Raw genomic sequence first — 23,734 nt, forward strand, 5'->3', positions numbered from 1 at the left:
AAAAAATTATCGGACCTGTAAACAAACCCACTGCGGTGGGTATGTTCACCGCAGAACAGACCCACGGTGCCAGTTTACCACAAAACAGACCCAGCGGTGTGGTTCTATTCAACAAAAACAGACCCACGCCGGTGGGTCTGTTTAGAAAAGTTGTTTTTAAAAAATAAATAATAAATTATTTAATATGTAAAAAAAATAAAAAAAATAAAAAGTTTTTTTAAATAAATAATAATTTATTTGATATGTACAAAAATTATTTTCATTATTTATTTAATTTTTGGACGGATTTTTTTCTGGCAATGGATAGGTGCCGGTGGCGGTCTTTGGTTGAGTAGTTTGATTCAGTTGGATGGATAAAATTATTTATGTTTGATTTGGTCGGATGGTTGATTTATATTTGATTTAATTAGTTTGTTGGATTAGTGTGTTTATGTTTGGTTAGATGGAATTTTTTTATAACTTTAGAGGTATTTTGGTCATTTTTTGGATAGGGGGCGATTTTGGGACAAAAAAGGTTTACTGGCTCATTAGGTAAATTTTAGAGGATTTAATAATGGTTTTGAAAGATTAGGGGGTTTTACGATAGGACTTCTAAATTGGAGTGTCATGGTTGATTATTGAATTAGGCAAAATTGCAACGTCTGAGTGAAATCGAGAAAGCGCTAAAAGATGGAGGGTGTTTCTTTTGGTGATTAAATTTTTTTTTTTCAATAAATTTTTTTTTTTCATAAAAAAAAATCCCTGATTACTCCAATTGGAATTGCCATCTTTTTTATTAGACAAACTAAAGTATCATAATTAAAACTTAATAATCATCCATTTACAAAATGTTTTTATTTAGTGCCAAACTGAATTCTAGCAAGACAATTTCTAATCTCGAGCCGATGAAAGTAATAACCAATACAAACAAAATATCTAGATAATTCAACACAAGGCCAACAAATAATCGCAGTGCATAAGGTGTTAGCAGAGATAAAGTGTGCCTGCTAAATGGACGAAATTGCAAAGTTGAATTGAATTTCAAACTAACTTGAAGAATGACCATCCTGCAAATGTTCTACAAAATGATATACTAATCTAAATCAATTAAATATCTCAAAAATTAGTATGTAATTAATTACTATGTAAATAATACTTGAGGACTATCAATTCCTGTAGACATCCATTGATCCAGAAATTGCTTCTTGATAAATGCTTTTAAACGTAAAATTTAAAAATATGAAAATTTCATTTTACTGGCAAAGTAACAAAAATTATATTTTTAAGGTATTATGACCAGTTTACAATTAGAAAGATCACATGTATCTGATAGTTATAAATTATAGTTCTAAATATTTGAATTGATTCACCTATTTAGAAAAATAGTTTAAATTTTTATTTTCTTTTTATATATAATTTAAATTTCTGTGATTTTTTCTTTGTTTGTTAAGAAATTTTTAAAAAATGGAATTAAAGTTTTTTTTATTTGACTATGCTAAAAATATCATTCTATAAAGTTCATTTTTCAGTATAATTTTTATAATGGTTATTTGATTAAAAATACAAACCGAAAAACTAAATCTTTTTAAATGAATGACCGATAATAGTTAACTGTTTTAAATAGTAGGTTTAGGTTTTTAATTTTAAAAATCATATTATTATGGACCAATTTATAAATTATTCTCATGAACCGGTTATAACGGATCCAAGCCCACCTCTAATAAACACCTTTAACGTTTTCGAAAAGGAGCATTTATATCTTCAAACATAACACTGTCAACATTGCTTGCGGAAACTCTTTATATTTTCCAACGTGAACTATTTTGTACCGACACTGTCAACGATGTTTTTATTTTAAGACAAAAAAGTCATATATTCTCCTAATGAGTGGTATGAGGATCAACCTATGTAGCACGGAAACGGAAACGTAAAACGGAAACGACCCGAAACGGACACGAGGACACGAATTTTTTTTAAAATGAAGGACACATGAAACGTGTAAATAATAAAAATTTAGAGATATATTTATAATATTAAAAATTGTAAAATATTACATATTTTAAATTTTATTTATATATTTATGCCAATTAATAAAATAAATTAAACATAATTCAACCCAACAAATATAAAAAGATAAGATTTATTGTAGATAAAGTAAATAATAAAAATTATGGGTAATTGATTCAAAAGAATTATTTGTTAATATTTTTTATTTACGGAAACGGCTCGAAACATTTCCTCATGAGTTTCCGAGAGTTTCTGATAGTTTCCGGTTTTCGAAACGTTTCTGAAACGGGACACGTAGCTTCATTGAAGTTTATGTGCTTCTTAGGGATCAACTATTCTCTCAATGTCTAGAAAGGTTCCAAAAAAGTTAAAATAGAGGATCATTCCTTAATTTTTAATCAAATACTAAAAAGACAAATTTAGAATATTTTGACAAAAATAGCTAAAATTTTATATATTTGAATCATTTAAACATTTTATCTAAATTAAAAATATAAAGACCATTCTTTCAATATAAATGTCAAAAAAATGAGTTTATGCACGTGTGTGTGCAGTGGCGGATTCAGGAATCCTTTTCAGCCCGGTCTAAATAACACGTAATAAATAAATTTATTTGCATAAAATTATATAATAAAAAAACAAACAATAAATATTGCTTATATTAGTTCTCCCGATAATGGACCCAATCATCTTCTTTATCACAAAATTTTAACAATTTTTAGTGTTCTAATAAAAAAATTATCCTTAACCTAAATAAAGTTATTTCTATTAGTTTTTATCATGCAATTTAATTTAATATTCATAAAAATATCCAAATAATAAAATTCATCAAGTATTTATCAATAAAATAAAATGACATTAATTTAGAATACTTACTTGTTTAGTCCAATTCTTTTTTTTTTTGATTTTTTATGAATAAATCAAGTTGAAAACCTACAAAATTAGTATTGAATAGAGTTATTTCACAATAAGACAAATAAATCAATAAAATTATATAAATAAAATTTAAAAAGAAAAAGACTTACCTAATTTAGAGGTTGATTTATTTTGGAGGAGAATTTAAAATTGAAAAATTAGGTTCTAACATTTAGGAATTAAATTGTAGATTTTGAAATTAGATTAAAGAATTTGGAGAATAATAATACTTAATGAAGAACTAATAAACCAAAAGATAATTGAAGGAAGAAATTGAAGGATTGAATTGAAACATTATACGTATCGATGAAGGTGGGGCTGGTTATATTTAAGTGAGAGTTTGGGACTGATGCATTTAATAAGCATCAGTATCGCCGGTTTCATCTGTTTAATAGAATATGCAACAATAAGGGGCCAGAACGACATTGGCCTCTATTTAATTAAACAAATAAGAGTCCAAAATGACGTGGTTTTGCCGGCAGCCATGGCTGGCTTTCAAAAGACCAACGCCGGTCCTCCGGACTTCCGGCGGCAGCCCGTGCTCGAACTACCTGAGCCCAAGGCTAGATCCGCCCCTGTGAGTATGTGTGTGCGCGTGTGTGTTTGATGATTTTTTTTACAGTTATTTTGTTGTAGTTTATTTAAGGCTTAATGTCTTAAAAAACCCTGACTTTTCATCCCCTTTTCAATCCTACCCCGACGTTGCAAATCTGTCAATTTTACCCTATTTTTATTTTTTCATTTCAATTGTACCTTAAAGTATAAAATTTACCTTTTTTTTATTTGGCAAAAATTCTCTAAATTGACCCTTTTTGCATTATATTAACTTTTTATATTAAATTGACCATTTTAAAAAAAAATATTGAACTTTTATCAAAAAAATAAAGGTCAATTTTATGCTTTAGTGTACAATTGAAATGAAAAAATACAAACCGGGGTAAAATTGACAATTTTTCAACGTCAGGATAGGATTGAAAAGGAGATATGTACTGTATTGTCTGCTTTTGCAGTTTAAGTCTAGTCTCAATTTAATGTCGTCATACTTAGTCCGAGTCTAGTATCTATCAGTTCTAAATAAATAAATAAAAATACTTATTACAAACAAAGTAACCATAGACCTATATTTGATGGTTAGTTTTATTTTATTTTGATTAATATTTGACAATTTTAATTATGGCAAAGTTCCCGAAATTTTAGACACGTATGGAAAAGTTGTTACGACAATGTTTTTTCATCTTCAAAGGAAGTATCGTGGTTACATAAATTCAAAAATTATCTTTCTTTATTGTTGATTAGAAGCCAAGTAACAATTATTTTCAACTTTGGTCTTTATCATATATATTTGGTTGGCTCATTTGGCGTCATGAAATTCTTAAAACTTGAGTTCATCCTGTTTCAGTTATCAGTCAAATTTATATCTTTAAATTTCTATTATTGTTTCGTTTTTTGTCGTTGATTGATTATAGATCTCAGTTGTTTTTATATTATTGTAATTTTGATCTATGATGTACTTTAACGTTCATGTGTAAACAGTTAATCCTATCAATATAGCTATTGTTTGCCAAAAAAAAAAGTCGGATAACTAATATTATAAGACTAATTTGTAGAAGTTTAACGACATCCAAAATGGAACTAATATACATGACACATCACCATTTTATTAGATTTTTTCATTATTCTCTTTCACAATGATTAGACTTAAAAGGTACATTAATGTAGGATCCACTCGTTTTTTTATTAAAATATTCATTTTAATTTAATGATACAAATACATAACTAATAATGCATTATTAATAAAATTAGAAAAGTCAATAATTATGTTCAGCTTCGGGCCAAAGAGTTAATAATGCTAAGACCAACATTTTCTTCTCTCCCAATGTTTGTCCTTCAGCTGCTCCGTCTGTGGCTAGTAATTTGGGTTTTTTGATGACCGATAACCAGTGTAAGTATTTGGGAGTCCTTTTATTCCATGGTAGGGTTACTAACATTACTCCTTGCCAATTATTAGTCGGGTTTCTCAAAGGCTTTCTAAATGGAATGCTTCTTCTCTTTCTATGGCTGGTAGATGCACTCTAGGGAAGGTCGTAGTCTAGTCTATGTCGGTGTACACTATGCAAGCTTCCTCAAGTAAATTGTGAGGTTCTAGAAAAAAATTGCAAGAACTTTTTGTGTAATTATTTTGGCGATGCGAAGAAAGTTTGCCTTGTGAGATGAGATTGTGTTAGACAGCCAAAGATTCATGATGGTTTGGGTTTCAAGAATATGAAAGTCTTCGATCAAGCTTTTTTAATGAAAATTGGCTGCAATCTAATTTCTAATCAGAACCTTTTTAGCGTACAAGTGTTATCTGCAAAATATAAGTTCGAGTAGATGAACCATGGGGAGTTTTCGCTAGTAAATGAGGAGATCATTAAGTAAAATTTGGACTCAAGTGTGCCAATGTGAGATATGGGCTATAGCCGATGGTCATCAAACCCATTTTTGGAAAGAAATTTGGCTTGATGATAATAAAACGCTCGTTGAGGTTGTTATATATGTGATTCCTACTGATCAGAGAGATTGGTCTGTGAGTAAATAAAGTGATGGTACAGGCAACTGGAAAAAGGAGCTCTTTTCTCGTTCTGAGTGGAACCCTGAAGATAAGAATTGGAGTATTACTTGTCAGTGGGAAGGGCCAGAGCTATGATGCACAGAAACATGAGTTGATCAACGTTTCTTCGTTTCCAGCCGTTTCAGAAACGGAAACTTGAGGGACACCGGCACAAAACGTGTCCAGTACGTATCGGGGCGTTTCTGCAATTAACAAAAATATAGAATTCGTTTCCTATAGAAAGTCCGAGTTCTGTAAAACAGAATCTACATAATTCTTTTCATAAGTCTTCAAATCTTCTCCTATTCCTGCTTTGCTCATCAGAATTACACAGCTGAACGGAATTCGGCACCGGTCCGGCGATTGTAAAGATAAGAAATTTAAGATTTATATGTTTATTTTCTGACATTAATTGAAGATTGATTGTGTAGTTAAGAAATCGAAAAAAAGTTGATTGTTTTTATAGAAATTAAAAAGATTTGGATTTTGAAATTTAGTTTTTCTTGTTTGGTGGTTGTTGAAGGCTTCTGTGAGTTTGTGTTAGGGGTGGGCAAATAAACCGGTCAAACCGATTAACCGAACCGAAACCGAAAAACTGAACCGAAAAATATGGTTAACCGGTCCAACGGTTTAGGTTTAGGTTTTGATTTTTAATTTTTATGGTTAATGGTTTAGGTTTAGGTTTTGAATGTTTAAAAACCGTGGTTACCGGTTAACCGGTTTATATAATATATATTCATATATTTTTTAGTAATTAATAATTAATAAAATATATTTTATAATCTGTAAAAATAATATGAATTTTATAATACACACAAAATAAAATCTAAACTTAAAAATATATGATATATATTTTATTTAGGAATATTTATATATTTTAAAAGAATTTATATATGAAATTATTTTGTAATTTTGTTTTCCTTATTAAAACACTTACTTAACAGAAATATGAATATTTAAGTCTATAAATAGAGAAAGTAGACGTGAACAACACAACAAACAATTCAATTAGATTTAATATTATTCATATATTATTAGATTTATATTTTTTTAATATAGTTTGAATTTTCATAGTTTTTTTTGTTTGCTAAAAAAATTATAAAATTAAAATTTTATCTATAAATTTTCTTTTTTTGTCTTTAATTTTTCTAATGGTTATATGGTTAAAAACCGCAAAACCAAAAAATCGAACCGTTTTTTATGGTTAACCGACTTACCGGTTAACCGTTTAAAATTTTAGGTTTAGGTTTTTAATTTTAAAAACCGTATTACGGTGGACCGGTTTACAAATTACCTTCATGGACCGGTTAACCGGTCCATGCCCACCCCTAGTTTGTGTAGTGCGAAACATAGGTGGAGAAGAAGACTAAGGGTTGAATAATATCCATTAAATGGGCTGGGTTTATACAATTATCTTAATTTTATTGTTAAATAAATGTATCAGATACTCCCTCCGTCCCACAAAGATAGACCATTTGGACAAACACGGGAATTAAGAAAAATATAGTTAGATTAGTTAAAATTAGTTTATTTATTTACTTTTTCATTTTTAACCTTTAATAATATTTTCAATAAATAAATAATATATTAATGACTAATTTTTATATTGGTGTATTTTGCATTGATATTAAAAATTGACATTTATTCCATATTGGAATATGGAGCAATTAATTAAGTTGAAGATAACAATATATATTTATTAGGGATAACTAAGTCTTTTAGTTTTAAAATTATTAACCAAAAATAGAATATTATTGTCAAGCCAGTTTTTTTCTAAAAGAATATTACAAATTGTTGTGTTCTTAAAATTTTATAAAAATACCCTTATATTTATAAAATTTATAAAAATATCCCTATATTTTTAATATTTACACGTTTCCCCCACATTTCGTGTCCTTTATTTTTTAAAAATATCGTTTTCCCGTTTCCGTTTCCGTTTCCGTGCTACCTAGCCAGAGAGAATTAGAACTTTCTTATGATTAGTTTTGGACCAAAGGATTCTCACCAATGCGAAGCTCGCAAACACATGGCTGCAAATGTGATTTGCCATTGGTGCTTAAATGGAGATGAAGACACCATTCATGTTCTCAGAGATTGCTACTTTGCTAAGAAAGTCTGGAAAGCCTTAGTCCATCCTGATAAATTTGAGCTGTTTATGACGTTGTCTTTTAAAAGACTGGTTCATAAACAATTATTGGACAATTCAGATTTTGGTAAGTTAATACCTGGAAGTGTATGTTTGGAGTATGTGTTTGGCGGCTATGGTCCTGGAGAAATCAGGCCACTATTGATAGTCAAGGTGGGCATCAAGGTAAAAAGGTGGATGATATCATTCGTCGGGTTAATAATATTCAAAAAGCTAAATGTCTTGTTAATGGTTAAAAGGGAGTTGAGCAGTCGAGCAACGGTCACATGACAGTTGCACAAGCAGTAGCAGCATGAACACGATAAGCTGCAATGTACCTATTAAATGGTTATACCATTAAACCGGTCTAATTTCAAGGATATCATAAGCGACCACCATATTATTAACTACGGAGAACTCTTTGGCCATCTCAAGAATAACTCCAATCATCTTTGCTTGTAGAATCACCAGCAAGAAAAGGATTTGGTCTAACTTTAGCAGGTAAAGAATTAGAGATTAAAGAACAAGAAACAGGAGGTAGCAGATTCCAGTAAACAAAGTGTAAACTCAAGACAAAGAAGCGCTGTTAATAACAGCGTGCATCCACAGTAACAAGTAGGATAATTAAATTACAAGTTTGTCGTTTGAAAAGATATTCAAAATCTTGTATTAGCCGGAATAAGCAATCAGGAGAAAAATCAGATGAACTTATAATTATGCAAGTTGGTCGAGTGAAGAGGTCGACTGCTGAGAACGCAATGGCAATGAAATGCCTATGCAATAATTAGACAACTGAATTATATTCAGGATTATTGCTTCTTCTATCACTTCAGTTTGCACTATCAACACAAATCGAGTTCATACTTTGAATAATAATCAATCAACTAAGCAATGTTCAAAATTCCTATATGCAGACTAAACAAATCTTAAACATGCAGATTATGACCAACTCATTGGCACACTCTGCTCAACCATTTTAAGTACTGAAACCAAACAATTTCCATTTCCAAGACAATAATCTGTAAAACGATATACCGCAACTAATGAAACAGCAGCCATAACCGAACTTTCAATAAAGAAGAAAGCAATATACAACAGCTCATGGAATGAAACCTACATACAAAAGTGTCAGCGACAACCATCAAAAGACAGTAAAATTTCATATCAAAAAGCATCGGTTTTTTGTGATTAAATGAACACATGTTCCAGCAAATAGAGACATATCAAGACAACTCTTCAAAACTGAAAATACTAATAATCCAACACAGTAGCAAACATGCATAAACAAAAAAGCTAGAAACAGCAGACCTAATAACCTCCCTTGAGGTCGTTAACAACATCATAGGGAATGGGCGTAACGGTCTCAATTGTAGCACCTCCAACCATGAAACCTGGTTTAGGACCCTCAGGGCGTCTCTTCGTACTGATGACCTCACCTCTTAGCTTAGCCTCCGCCTTTAACTCATCGTTTTTTATCTTCCTTAGCCTCAACTCCTCAGTGCACCTTGATTGCTGGAGGTGCTCTACTCTAACATGGATCCTCTTCTTGATAATCCTGTTACCAACCTGGTTAACAAAAGCACCACCCACTAGCTTATTCAAAACTGACCAGCCAAATAATCCAACTCAAGCCATGATTCCAATTAAACTATTTTCAAAATTGTAGATCTCAACGTATTTTTAAAAATCATTAGCCTAAAACTGAAATCATTAGCCTAAAAATGAAATTAATAAAAATAAGAGGGTATACCTGCTTGTTGATCTCAACACCAACGGCACGCTTGGTGACGTTCCAGACACGGCCAGTGCGGCCATGGTAAAATTTATGGGGCATGCCCTTGTGAATGGCGCCGTTAACCTTGACATCCACATAGTCACCGATTTTAAAGGTCCTGAGATAAGTTGTTAAAGGGATGTAACCCTTCTTCCTGAAACCCCTAGCGAACAAATCCCTTGTTCTTGATCGGAGACCATGACCTGCCGGCATCTTCTCTCTACTCGGTATGAAACCCTAATTCGTTTTTTTTTTTAACTTATAGCTGCTTCTAAAATTGGATGCAGCTGTAGGGTTTATGATATTTAGATAGGAATTGGGCTGTCAGCTTTTAATGTATTTCTAATGGGCTTTTAATGAAGGTTTTTTTTTGACATATAACAAAAAAAAGCTAAAATATTCTCAAACAATTTACCTTTTTTTTAAATACTTTTTATATTTTTATTGGAAAATATCTTCTTCTTTTTTAAGATATTTTTTTTAATCTCAAAAATATAGTTTTGGTTAGCTAAAGGTATACTAACATGTTACTAACAGAATTATTAAAAAATAATTTATGTTTTAAATGCACAATTTAAGTCTACTAAAAATTTAATAATGATGTACTAAAAATAAATTAACTATAAATTTATCAACGGTTTACTAGCGGTGTACTAAAAATAATTTTTTAAAAGTACAATTTGTTTAAAACACACAATTCAATTTTCAACGGTTTACTAACGATATATTCAAAATAAAATTGATTACAAGTTTACCAACGGTTAACCCAACGTTTATAAACAGTGAACTAAAAAATATATTGGTGTAACTCAAAATAGGAGATGTGCTCGAAACTACATCGATACAAAACTCAATCTCGCGCTCTGTCGATAACTCAGATAACTACTCTATAAACACGTCATAAAACTCATTAACCATAGGGACGTTGTGCAACTACCAACATCCGCCTCCACGTCCTTAACCAAAACAAGGACGCCCAGACAATCCTTATCCAACAACAGCTATGCCTTGATTACCGATATGAGGTTCACATGTGTATCCAACTTTTACCCTTGGAAAGAAAAAGCTAAGTCATTTGGAATCCTAAACACAACCGACTTCGCGCGACAATCGATACATCATCTGCTTGTAGACTCTGAGCCTTTTTCTCAACCTCCTTTAGAAAATCTAGTGCATCACCACTACCATTAAATTCTGCGGGCTTCAACCTTATGTAAGCCAACACCAAGTCTTTATCTGAATTCCTATCACTACCCCCAAGCTGATGTTGCTGCTGCACTAACTGATCCATTAAAGCATAGTGGTCTTTCATGGCCACTTGCCATGCTTGTAACTACACTTGGTTATTTTACAAAGCTGCAATCCCAGCTAGGAAGGTATTCATGTCAAAAGCTTGCATGTTTGGTGTTGAGGCATCTCATGTGCCTCCACATGCATCACCGCATTACGGGCCCTTGTCCTATTTTGATTCCTATGTCATCCAATGACCTCTACATGCTTGAACCACTAGTTTTTTCTAGTCAACCTCAATGGAACCCTCGTCTTGGGCTTCCTCAACCTGTTGTGCTGCAACACGAGCACGAGTATGAGCATGGCTAAACATTTTAAAAAGGAGAACAAAAATTTCAACAACATATAGAAATAAGGGAAAAGGTGCAAAAATGACCCTAATGTATAGCCCGTGTCTCATGTTGGCACCTCATGTATTTCGGATCTCAAAAAGGACCCTAACGTCTTGAAAAAGTGTCAAAAATGACCCTTCCGTTAACATTTCCGTTTAAGGCCGTACACATTTATGTTTAACGTCGTCCATGTTTTGTGTTTTTTTGATACTTTTTCGCAACGTTAGGGTCATATTTGAGATCCGAAATACATGAAGTGCCAATAAGATACATGAGGTATACATGAGGGTCATTTTTGCACCTTTTCCCTAGAAATAAAAGCCAACAAGTAGTCAACATAACACCACATCATAAAAACGTACAATCATACTCATACCAAGACCGACACACGTCTTATAGGTGTAGGTGGAAACTTCAAAAACCAAAAGATGACATTCAAAGACATGACATGATTTCTAATTCCGCAGTAGTTCCTAAGGCATGATATTGACATACCAAACCAAATAACACACAACATGCATAAGACTTAGGTTTTCATAACCATAGGCTCTGATACCAATTTTGTCACGACCCAAAATCATAGGTCGTAACCGGCGTTAGAGAATAAGAGTGTGAGCTTCAGAACTTGTAGCAAGCCTAACTAAAAAATCATCCTGCAGAAAGATGACAACAAATATATTGCCCGGGAAAACCAAGACTCCAACCTAATACTAAGCAAGCATCACAACAACATATATATAGATATATATATAAATCCTGTAAGGACAACATGCCAATACTACAAACATACAAGACACCATGCCAATACTACAAACATACAGTTGGGCATCCCCTACGGATCCTCAAATAATCAAATATGCTAGAAATAAACAATATACTAATAATACACAACTAATGTGGTCTAAGAGTTTTACCATATCAAGTTCCATCTACAAAATTAGATATAAGGGCAAAATAGACTCAGATAACCAACCATTAAAAAATATACAAACAGACCAAAAAAAAAATCAGATAGCCAATCATTAAGTTTAAGCTTCCACCATAAAAATTGATATCATATAACAAAAATCAGATGAATAAAGAGGTAATCTAGATTCAATAAAAGTCACATTACCTTAAATTAATCGTTTTAAAGCTTCCACCCGAGATTTTTTGCCAAATAAGTTTTGAGAAGTTTTTCATGAAAGATAAAAAAAACAGAAGACACTAAATTAGCAAACAGAGAAATTGGTTGGAGTACTAGACTGATAAACCCCATAATAACCGAAGAAAGAACAAAGTTTAAGAGTTTAATCTCGGATATATCTTATAATATGGTTTTTTTAGTAAGAACTACACGATGTATACAAAATAAACAAGAAAACACAAAAAAAGTTAGCTACAATTGTTTAAAATCAATACTAATACAATAAATAAAAAAATCTTTAATCGACTCTGTTTACCTTAAAGATCAAGCATTTTTTCATAATATCACCAGAGATTTCATCGATTAAATCTTTCAGAATTGATAAGCTTACTTACAAAATGAATTAAGGTTTCACTTTGCTGTAATCGAGAAGAACGATGACTAACCAAGTCTTAACAGCGTTTATCAAACATTAAATTCGTTAAAGAGAAGAACATCAAGTAATATAAGCCTGAGAGAGGAGTGTGTTTAGGGTTTTTTCGACTATAGAGAGTATAGTGAAGAGAGTTGAGAGGAGAGAGGTGAGAGCGTTAGGGTTTGGAGGTGAGTGTCGATGAGGTCGTGTGAATTAGGGTTAGGAAAATATTTAAGGAGAGTATTTATAATACCCCTATACCTAAAACAAGCAACGTCGTTTTGGAAGTTTGTTTTTTCGGTTCGGTTTGGTTAACAGCGCCCTAAAACCAAATCAAAATTGAAAACCATAAAAATCTAAAATCCCAAACCAAACCACACCGATATAACAAATTTAACCACACTTTATAGTTTATTTAGACTCTGTTTGATTCGGTTTTGCGGAGTGGTTCGGATTTTGCTCATCCCTAGTTATAAATGAATATGTTTATTATTATTTGTTTGCTTTTATGTCATTTATAAATAGCAAATCATTTTTTTTGTTCTTATTTCAAATTGAAATGAAAGTATAGCAAGAATTACATTGATTTAAAAAATAAAAAATAAATAGAATAGTTCCTATAAAGAAAGAAATGAAGAGTCCATGCATGAACATCAATTATACATCAATCAGTGAAGTGAAGAATAGTCCCAGATGGCTGACAAGCCTTAGCCACCGGAGCCGGTTCAACAGTCGGCGAAGGAGCAATCGGTGTTCCCAATAGCTCATCGGGCAAATCCGATATCCCTTTCAAGTAGAAAGTATAGAAAATCTTGTACGGAAACACAATTTGATGCATCTTCACTTGTCCGTATACACCTTCAAATATTCCAGAGCCACCGATCACAGCTAAAAAAGTATCTTCATAGTATGATAAATACGGTCCTTGAACTGAAATATGGCCATAATCACCAAAGTAAAAGCTGTATATTGCTTCGTATCGATCGCCATTCTTTTCGGGTTCGTGCTTGATAAGTATGGTTAATCCGGCGGTTATACCTAACCGCTTCTGCAAGTCTCCTGAGTAAAGCTTGTTGGTGAAGGGAACAAGATCACCAAGTGCAAGTTGATTAGGTTTCTTACTTAGTTTAAGGATTGCTGGACTTTCTCTGTCTTTCTCGTTTATTTCATATACTTTTAGTTCTTGAACATGTGCTGTAACAAAGAAAAAATAAAGATTAATGAGATGTTAAAGCATAACTTTGAACCCATTTTAAGATAATTGGGAAAAAGAAGTGTTAATCGATGATTAACCGAAGTAGAAACGTTCATAGGTCAATATTAAAACAAAAAATAGGTGATCACAGTTTTTGTAAGATTAGACTATACATATAAAATTTAATAATTTCAAAACCTTTTTTTTTTTGAAAAAGGACGAGATGATGAAATATAAAATCCGACGAGTTTTTGTGCTAATTTCACTCTCATTAAAATTAAGAACTTAACTTTCATAAAGTTACTTATAGACTAACTAAGTTTATAGTGATAATGGACTAAATCTTTATCATATGTTTGGTATCAAAATGTAATTTTTTGGTGATCTTACCAAAAAAAATGTAATTTTTTAGTACTATCAAGATATTTCAAATTTTTTGATCAAAATCAGTTTACATAAAAATCTACGACATTTTGTGGCAATAAGAATTTACTGTTGTATAAAGTGTCACGTGAGATGGCAATTCATATCGCAACTGACATAGTAATATACTCTAAGAAAAGTTTTTAATCGGTAGATGAAAAGATGATCGAGTACATCACCTGAAATATAAGATAATCTTTTTGAACCATTTTATTACGAAATTAAATTTATGGTACCAAATTGATATATAGAGATAGATTTCGTACCACCCGAGTATTTATTACTAGATTTCTGAATTTGTGGTGAGGGCACTTGTTTGGTGAGGAAGAAAGCTGAGGTGACAATGCTTCTCTTGGAGCTAGTTTTTGCAGAAAGTTTGAATTTATGAGCTAATGGAAAAGTTTCCGAATGAAAGAAACCCAATTGTCTGGTAGGCGATGGAAAAGAAGACATGCACTTGGGAAGGGTTGAAGAGGCCATTAATGGTAAGCTTGAGAAATTTGTGATTGTGTAATGCTAAGATATGTAAAGCATAAAGAAGCATTATAGCATATTTATAGAAGCATAATATGAAGTTTGGTACGCCATCTTGACTAAAAAGTTGAGGTTGGAGAATGTTCATGGAACGGGTCAATTAACGGATATGGATATTACATGATGGTATTATTAATTTTGGTGCATATGGTACAAATTGAATCGCAATTAAATCAATGATAATATGCCAAGTAACATTCAATTTATCCTTTTTAATATTACATTCGTCCCACAAAAATATAGACCAAAACATATTGCAAAGAAATTACAAAATGCTAATTGAAATGGTTAAATCTCATTAATTCATATAATACTTTTAATTTAATTATTTTTTATATATAGAGAAAATTACTACGAGACCCCTCGTATGTATTATAATTTATAATTTAATCCCTCCTGTTTAAAAATCAAACGACATGGTCCTTCACTTTTATTTCCATCAACAGTTTAGTCGTAGTAATTTGCTCATATTTATTTTCATTAATTTAAAACGGGACAAAAACACCCTTTAAATTATTTAAAAAGAACACATTAACTCTATAATTTTTTTCTGTGCCACTTAAGCCCTTGATGTCTTCAAATTGGACAAAAAGGCCTCTAATTTTTCAAAAAGAGCATTTACACCCTTTTCATTTATTTTTTGGACTCTTAACTCATCAAGTTCTTGGTAAATATTTTAAATATCAAGATTATTTTGAACCTTTTTTCTATATAATTATGAGACACATGTCATCAATTAACGGGTGTTTTCTAATGGTGTTGGACGAAAGGCGTCATTTATTTTATTTTAAAACAAAGAGGAGTTAATTGTTCCCAAAAAATAGTTTAAGGGCTAATCTGTATTTTTCTGGAAACTATAAGAATTCTTTTTCAAACTTTTAGTTTTAATTTAATATTCTAAAAGTAACGATTTCTATTAGTTTTCTAGTAGGAATATGAAAAGTCATATAAAGAAAAAATTAAAAATATATTTAAAAAACAACAAATATTTCTTGGTATGAAGAATTGTTTTTAGAAAATAAGATTGACTATAACTTTTTTTATTAAAGAAAGCGATTATTAATGAAGATTAAGACAAATAATAAAATATTTAAAATTAAGGAATGATAAAATTAATATTTCCTTTTAATTATTCAAATTTGAGACATGAAAAAAAATACATCTCTTTATGTAATGAGGGGAGTAAAAAATCTTTTTTTTAGTGTTCTTAATAAATAGAAAAAAAAAATATGTGCATATCAAATAATGTTAGTTAAAGTAGTAAATTATCAAGAATATTTGTGTTAATTATTTTAAATTTCAATGTATGAAATTACTTTGATTATAATATATATTTGAAATTTTTTTTTTTTTCCAAAGTTAGAATATATTAATGAAGATGTAAATACAAACAATGAAAGTCATATCACAAGGATCTCAATATGATCTTTCAAATTTGAACAACCAACTACTAAACAACAATCCAAGATAAGCAAAAAATAATCGAAAATAAAGATAAATCTATGACATGAATCCCGATAAATTTAACACAACAAAGAACTATGTTCCCGTTGGACGGGGTACTTAGATCATCCTTTTTCCGATTTGACAAGAAATCCGCTCTATCCGACGAAGCTTAGCATTTTTGATTCATCTTCAAGAATATTCTAAAGAGATAGATTTAAAAACCTCCCCAATGTTTAGATTTACAAGAACTTGGATTTAAAGTTCGAACAAACACTAAATAGTCTTGAACGATCTACAACATTGGATCAAAGAGGTAAGAAAACAAACCATAACAATTTATTTCATAAGATAAAATTTCAAACCATAAAAAACATCTTAAAAAAAGTCTTATTCAATCAACAAAGAGTTGACTCAACCTTAAAAGTACCTAATGTTCTTAATTCACGTGCGACTTGAATTTCTTTTCAATTAAAAAGGAATGAGTAAAGGATCAATTCACCCCTGAACTTACGAAATATCAAATACACCAAAATTCATAAAACCGGATTAATTTCCCCACAACTTGGCAAACCCGGATCAAGTCCACCTCTCGGCCACTCTCAATTTTCATTTGAAACACACTTTCCATAGAAAAAAAAGTCAAAAATAATTCTTATCTTTTTTTTTTCAATTATTCAAATTAATACTTAAGATTTTTTTAAAAAAATTAAAAAAATTAAAAAATAAAACAATTAACCACCCATTGGATTACCAACCTATTACTACCAACCACCGCCACTCGAAAAAAATTTGGGACTCAGTTTTGAAGAACAAGATCTGTTCTTCATCTTCTTCATGAACACGAAGATGAACATATCTTCGTCTTCATGAAGAGTCTTCACGATGAAGACGAAGATCTCGTCTTTGTCTTCTTCCTGAAGACGAAGATCTGGTCTTCTTCATGAAGAAGACGAAGACAAGATCTATGTCTTCTTCATGAAGACGATGAACAACTTCAGTTCGTCTTCAATGGATGACGAACAGAGGTTTGTTTTCAGGCGAACTATCGTTCTCCAGAAAATGAACCTCGTCGGAATGAAAATTTTATTTTTATTTTATCTTTTATTTAATGTTTAACAAACCTTGTTTGAACGGAATTTTTTTTTATTTTTTTTTATTTTTTTATAATCATTAAAATTTAAATTAGATCGGAGTGGAGGAAGGAGGGCGACGAACAGCGGTTGGAAAGTCAAAACAGAGCAGTTTTAGTGAAAATTAGGGGGTAAATTAATCCGGTTTTCCATAGTTTAGGAGGGTGATATCTCTCTGGGGAGGTCCTTAATATAATTTGTCAAATTGTGGTTCTGTTTGATCCACTTTTACAATTTTGGACTTATTTAATATTTTATGTCAAGTGCAGGGGTCTTTTTTTATCCTTTACTCAAAAGGGAAGAGTAGGAACAAAAAAAGTTACACAACCTCAGACTGTTTAAGAGAAGATTCAAAGGTTAAATAAACATCTAGGTGGGAGAAATTTCGAGGAATTCACTGGAGAATATAAATATTTGAGGAATTTTCTTGACCATATAAATATTTGAGGAATTCACTTGACAATATAAAAATTTGAAATTTGTCGCAAGAAACTGAGATTATTTGTTCAATGTGACCTCCTATATAGTTAGAAGAATTTGTGTTGTATGTGTTAGACTTGACAATTCTAAATTCTAATGACAGAATCTATACCTAACAGCATACTCTTCTCTGTCAATATGCATATTCAGTCTACAAATTGCAATGAGTCTTGTTTTTATTTTTAAAATCTGGTTTAATCAGTTGACACATATACGAATAAAACCTATATGCACAAATTTTAGGTTTAAGTTTCAGACTGGTCTAATGATCAAATCTTTGAGGTAATTAGTCACTGAACTATCTTTTCTTTCTGAACCATCCCTTAACTTTAGTCCATACCTCAATTATCCTTAAACTGTTATTTAATACTCCAACTAGCTTGTCCTTGCCTTTAATCTAGCGTCATTTCCGTCAATTCTAGTGATCGGCGTGCCTACTAGAGTCCTATATAAATGCTTATCTTAAATTTTGCCATGTCGCACCAAATCAGCACATTTCTGATTTCACCCCTTGCACCACGCCGCGCCATATTATTAAAATTAACAATAACGGTACTGGACTAACGGCAAGGGCAGCCTAGTTATTAAATGTAAGTTTAGGGGCGGTTCATGGAGAGAAGATAGTATCGGGACAATTAGTGTAAATTACCCAACTTTTTGCCCATCTAAACGAAAACATTTTTCAGGATTATGCCTCTCTCAAAGCCTGCTTTGAAGCCACCTAAACCAACTCTGACTAGCAGATAATGACGAATTCTACCTTTTAGGACCATTCCGAAGGAAGGTTCCTCTTCGCTGAGCTACTAAAGCAGTTGAAAAGCAACAAATACAATAAGGTTGTGGTTGTGACATGTTGAGACATTTAGCCCTATAATCAGAATAATATTGCAATTTAGAGAGATGAAAAACCGAGCCACCCTAATGAATTCGGTTAAGTTTGATTACACATTTCTAAAAAAGTTTGATTCTTTTAGTTCGGGTTGATACAAACCAAACCGGACTGAGCTAAAAAACAAACCACTCATTTCAATTTTTTTAATTTTTTATAAATCTAGTTCAGTTCGATTTTGAAATATTAAAATTTTCACTTGATTCGGTTCGGTTCGAACCAAATGCATGACGAACCTACTTTGAATTTTCTGTACAAACTCTATTTTACATTCGTCTCCTATGCAATAACAGGTGCACTTCTGCAATCAAGATTGTAGGCTTTCCACATCTTGAATAATCTTAAGCATTACAAGAAGCCATTTCCAATGAAATGAATTTGCCTCTTCACCATAAAATATATATAATAGGTGGAAAAAATATGGAGACCAAAATTAAAATGATTGACATTACCTACTTTAGCATTTGGTTAAAATTTCTGCACCAGTTTTGGTAATTAAGATAGAATGTTCAAACTGCGCAGCAGGGCTTCTATCAGCTGTCAAAGTTGTCCAGTTGTCCGGCCATGTTACACACTCGATACTTCCCATCGTAAGAATTGGTTCTGCAGCCAATAGATAATTACAGATTCAAAGACATCAGAATAAGATCAATTAACAGAACCATCTTAAATCACTTTAACTTCAATTTGTTCATCGAATAAGCAAAAAAATAAAAAATGAAAGGTGTGTTTCAAGAGATCCATCATCATTTAACTTCAATTTGTAAATTTTATCTTTATCTTCAATTTCAAAAATGCTAATGCAATGTGTAAATTTTATCTTTAATTTCAAGAATGCCACGTACAACTTTTTCTGCAGTCTATTTTTTATTAATCAATTAGTAATAGAAGTGCAGTCAGGGATGTAAATTACTTTTTTCATTTGCAAACTGCAATTGACTTAATAGTTAATATCCATGTTCTGTGCAAGCCCGACCAAGAACACCCATACAGAAGTTGGCTCTCCACTAATATCAAAATTTTTCAAGGAAAATTAAAGAAATGAACTTACCGATGGTGAATGTTTGTCCTTCTACCATCGTACCCGGCATTTCATTTCCTGGCAGACAACAAACAAGTTACTTATAGAATGCCTAGAAGTATATCATGACAACTTTCACCATTAAGCATTTATAGGAATTAAGATAGGGAAAAACACAAGTCCATACTCCATATCTGGTTTATCAAAACATATATCAGTTATCCAATTCACTTTAGCTTTACATGTCTTTGATTAGTTTCCAAGAATTTTCGACAAATATTAACCTCATAGGAGATTGTAATTTGTAATTCGTCAATAACGGTATACCATCCAGATAAGAGAGACAGCAGAGATGGAGCTGACATCGGAAAGTTAAACTAGCTTTATAATAGAATACAGCAAAGGGAAAAGGTAAATGTTCTGCATTGGCTTAGGATTGAAGCTTGGTTAAGTTAGGTTTTAAATTTGGCCCAGTGAAGGAACAGAAAAAATTCACAAGCTGCAAAATGACAGAACGGTAACACAGTGCTGCTTTTTCAGCAACTCAGACAGTTCTGCTCAGCATGGTTCAAAAGATATCTCAACATTCAGATTTAAAGTTAAAAAGAGAAAACAAAAGGGGAAATTATTTAAAGCAGATAAATTAAATATATGCATCAGGAGATTACTTACTGCTATGCACTATTATTGGCTCAGAATGGAACACAGTCCCTACACCATGCCCAACAAAACGCTCCACAACACCGTAACCATATTTTTCAGCATGCTCACTGAGACAACAACACAAGTATGAAATTCAAAACAAGAAATATAGAACTTTCCCGAACTAACATCAGGCTAATTAGCTTTATCACATAAGAGCTCAGCTATACTCTTCAACCTTCTTGAGTAGAAGAGTATGATACGCTACTCTTTTTTAGTTCGGAAAAGAATATGAAAAGTAATAATTAAATGGTAGGCCTTTGTAAGGATATTTTTGCTTCTTATATGTGGATTAATAGAGTTTATTTATTCTAACTTCACCAGGTCTACTTTAAAATGAATAATAATTCAAGCGATCATTGAAAAATTAATACATTTCTCAAGGATTTCAAGTAATACATATAATGCATGATAAATAACACCACCACCAAGGGATAATAATGAACAGTTAGCACTGCTGCATAGTCATACAACTGTTGAAGCCATTATTAACCCCTCTCGTATGACAGTTGATGGAATTTTGCTACTCAATTATTAAGGAAATAATTTTATATTTGAACACTGCTGACTTAAAATAAATTTGCATGCTCATAAACCTTAAACAGCTGGAAATATTAACTATGAGGAGTTTCCAGCTAGATTCACATCTCATTAATCATCAACCCCTTGATTCCAAGTTTAAGGACCACGAGTATCTTGGCTTAAGTAACACTGTCTTCTTATAAAACAATTCTGAATGACATCACAAAGGAAATAATGGTTTTACCTAATTCTCTTTCCGATTTTCTTGAAACTAGCACCATCCTTGCAAACAACTATCCCTTTTTCCATGCATTCTTCTGTCACCTGCAACAAGAGGTGATGATGAGAAATCTAATAAAAAAATTAAGTAATATACAAGCAAACTTTGAACTACATGCATTCTTTCTCAATACATAACATGGAGTTTTGGAAAGAAGAATCGCAAAGTAACCTTCACTTGGCCCACTTGAAAAACATTTACAAGCTTGTCAAATAAATATAAGCACGACGATAAACATAAGAGTTAATAAGTGCTTTTGTTACTCATAGTTGAAAGAGTTTTACCTGTACAAGACGCTTGAGTGAATCACTGACATCCCCACATAGAAATGTCTTTGACGTGTCACCATGATAGCCCTAAGAGACAATAGGAAGTATAGGACACATAAACAAGTCAGCACAATTTTCCTATGCTACAGCACATCTAAAGCACAAAATTGATAACCATATCATGATAAAGTTATATGATATTTATTGTGTTCATGCGACATTGGCAGTTTATTCGACTCGAAATTCAGTCCAAAGTATGTCGGGTTAGCTACATGAATCATTTTCCTCGCTTTGCATGTCATCATCCAAATTTAACAGCTGATACTTGGGAGATATACAAAAATGGTAAATGCAGTAAAAGTATTGATTGCACAAAGTCGCTTCACTTCTCCCAATTTTTATAGTAAGCTGAATAAGTTTGAATACTTAATTATATATTGATTCTTACATATTTGCTCTAACTCTATATTAGTTGAATATAATGTCTGTATGATGTTCAACGTGGTCGAATTCAATAGACCATCTTGGGGTTGAAAATGCACATGACAAGTATACATACACAAAAAACACTAAGATAAAACAATGAAATGAACTACTTATGAATTAGCCAAAACAAAGACCAACAAATTATAGATAATATGAAGCATTACATTTAAATAGACAGTCACGTCGATGTTTACAATATCGCCATCCTGCACATGAAAAAACAAAACACTATTAGCAAACCACACATACATTATAGACACATAGCTACACCAGAAATGATAACTAAACCTGTAATTGCCGAGAATCCGGAATGCCATGACACATACACTCATTAACCGAAGTACAAACACTCTTCGGAAATCCACCATAACCAAGCGGCGAAGGATAAGCACCGGCATCAATTATCATCTGATGCACAGCTTTATCAATCTCATTGGTCGTCACGGACGGCTGTGACAGACAGAACAGCACATAAAAATCCTAACAAAACTAAGTAAATGCACTATTAACCAACGAATCGAGTAACAATTGCTTACCCTAACTAATTTACCAGCAGCATTAAGAACGCGAGCAGCAAGCTGACAGGCAGCTGTCATTTTAGCAATACCTTCAGCATCATGAAACTGATGTTCCTTAGAAAGCTCCGGTAATATATTTGAATCTGCATAATACGGCTTCGGGATATGATCAGGCACAGGAAGTCTAGGCGATACTTTTCCGCGCCGTAACGGCGGTCGTTTCCGAAACTTAACGGCGTTACTCTGAAGAAGCTCACGTTCTCTGAATTTTTCAGGTTGAGTTAAAAAAAACGATTACTAAATGTGTTTTTCTAGTGAATGAAACGGCGCGTACCTTTTGATTCGCATGGCTTCTTGTAAGCCGAAAAGCTTCTTGGAGAAGATAACCATTGATTTTGAAGAGACTGATTGTTTACAGTTTGTTCGAGGGGAGAAGGTGAACGGTGCTCCATTGAATAGAGATGCTGATGAGGAGGAGGAGTTTTTACTGTGCGAGAATTGGAGAGAAGGTGGAGTAGACAGTGAAGCTGTGAAAACAGCCATTTTTGTAGCTCTGTGTGTGTTTGTGTTGAGAATTGAAGATAAACAGTTCAGACAGGTTTGAATTTTATTGTACTTTATGGGCCTGGGTATTGAGCCCAATTAAGAAATACAGGTGGTTAGAGGCCCTATAAGAAAGCCCTGTCCAGATGCATTTCTGTCTTGAACGAGAGTCTAATGTAAATTTAAAAAAAATCAATACTTACTGGTTACCTGTTTATGGGCTGGATCCCTGTTAAGTACGTCCAGGTCCGGCAGCCTTGGACCGGGCTTGGATTCTGATTTTTGATTACAAGCCAGAAAAAAGCTCGTCTTTTTATCGGGTTTGATCATATAATTTCTAATGTAAGTTCGAAAAGTCCGGCCGAAATCCGCATATATAGTGTAAGGATCGGGTTTTGATAGCAAATATGAAGTACGGACGGATTTAAACTTATATAGAATAGCAAAGCTCGACCCTTGAATAGATATATCTACTAGTTACTACAATTTATGTAGTTTAGTTTCTTCAGGAATATTAGAAAGGGCTTTATGTTTGAATCGGAATTCAGAAGCGTTCTTCATGGGATTCAACTAGGATCAATACTGGGCCTAAGAAGAGTTGTAGTTGAAGTTGATAATTCAAAAAATGGCTTGAAGTCTTTAGTAAATTTATTCATTTTTTCTTATGTTGTTATTTTTAGGCTCTCTTTTCTTGTAAAATTATTTATTTTAAAAAATTTAGATTTAAAGATTAATTTTCAAAA

The 23,734-nt window shown here is 32.1% G+C and overlaps 3 protein-coding genes across 3 annotated transcripts; all 3 read right to left on the bottom strand.

Moving 5' to 3' along the window:
* Window positions 1-8,773: 8,773 nt before the first annotated feature.
* Window positions 8,774-9,670, bottom strand: LOC126675145 (60S ribosomal protein L21-1-like). Its single transcript, XM_050369746.2, has 2 exons — window positions 9,367-9,670; window positions 8,774-9,182 (listed from the first exon to the last, which is right to left on the bottom strand). Exons 1-2 carry the CDS (start codon window positions 9,601-9,603, stop codon window positions 8,925-8,927), a joined length of 495 nt encoding a protein of 164 aa, XP_050225703.1. The 5' UTR covers window positions 9,604-9,670; the 3' UTR covers window positions 8,774-8,924.
* Window positions 9,671-13,067: 3,397 nt separating this feature from the next.
* On the bottom strand, window positions 13,068-14,759 carry LOC126671745 (allene oxide cyclase, chloroplastic). The gene is made up of 2 exons (XM_050365540.2): window positions 14,438-14,759; window positions 13,068-13,747 (listed from the first exon to the last, which is right to left on the bottom strand). Exons 1-2 carry the CDS (start codon window positions 14,649-14,651, stop codon window positions 13,218-13,220), a joined length of 744 nt encoding a protein of 247 aa, XP_050221497.1. The 5' UTR covers window positions 14,652-14,759; the 3' UTR covers window positions 13,068-13,217.
* A 4,190-nt stretch (window positions 14,760-18,949) lies between these two features.
* Window positions 18,950-23,010, bottom strand: LOC126674919 (methionine aminopeptidase 1B, chloroplastic). The gene is made up of 9 exons (XM_050369465.1): window positions 22,783-23,010; window positions 22,467-22,710; window positions 22,219-22,380; window positions 22,095-22,136; window positions 21,460-21,531; window positions 21,140-21,219; window positions 20,344-20,441; window positions 19,702-19,749; window positions 18,950-19,253 (listed from the first exon to the last, which is right to left on the bottom strand). Exons 1-9 carry the CDS (start codon window positions 22,989-22,991, stop codon window positions 19,108-19,110), a joined length of 1,101 nt encoding a protein of 366 aa, XP_050225422.1. The 5' UTR covers window positions 22,992-23,010; the 3' UTR covers window positions 18,950-19,107.
* Between the last annotated feature and the right edge of the window lie 724 nt (window positions 23,011-23,734).

This window comes from Mercurialis annua, linkage group LG3, assembly GCF_937616625.2.
Source record: "Mercurialis annua linkage group LG3, ddMerAnnu1.2, whole genome shotgun sequence".
Lineage (NCBI taxonomy): Eukaryota > Viridiplantae > Streptophyta > Magnoliopsida > Malpighiales > Euphorbiaceae > Mercurialis > Mercurialis annua.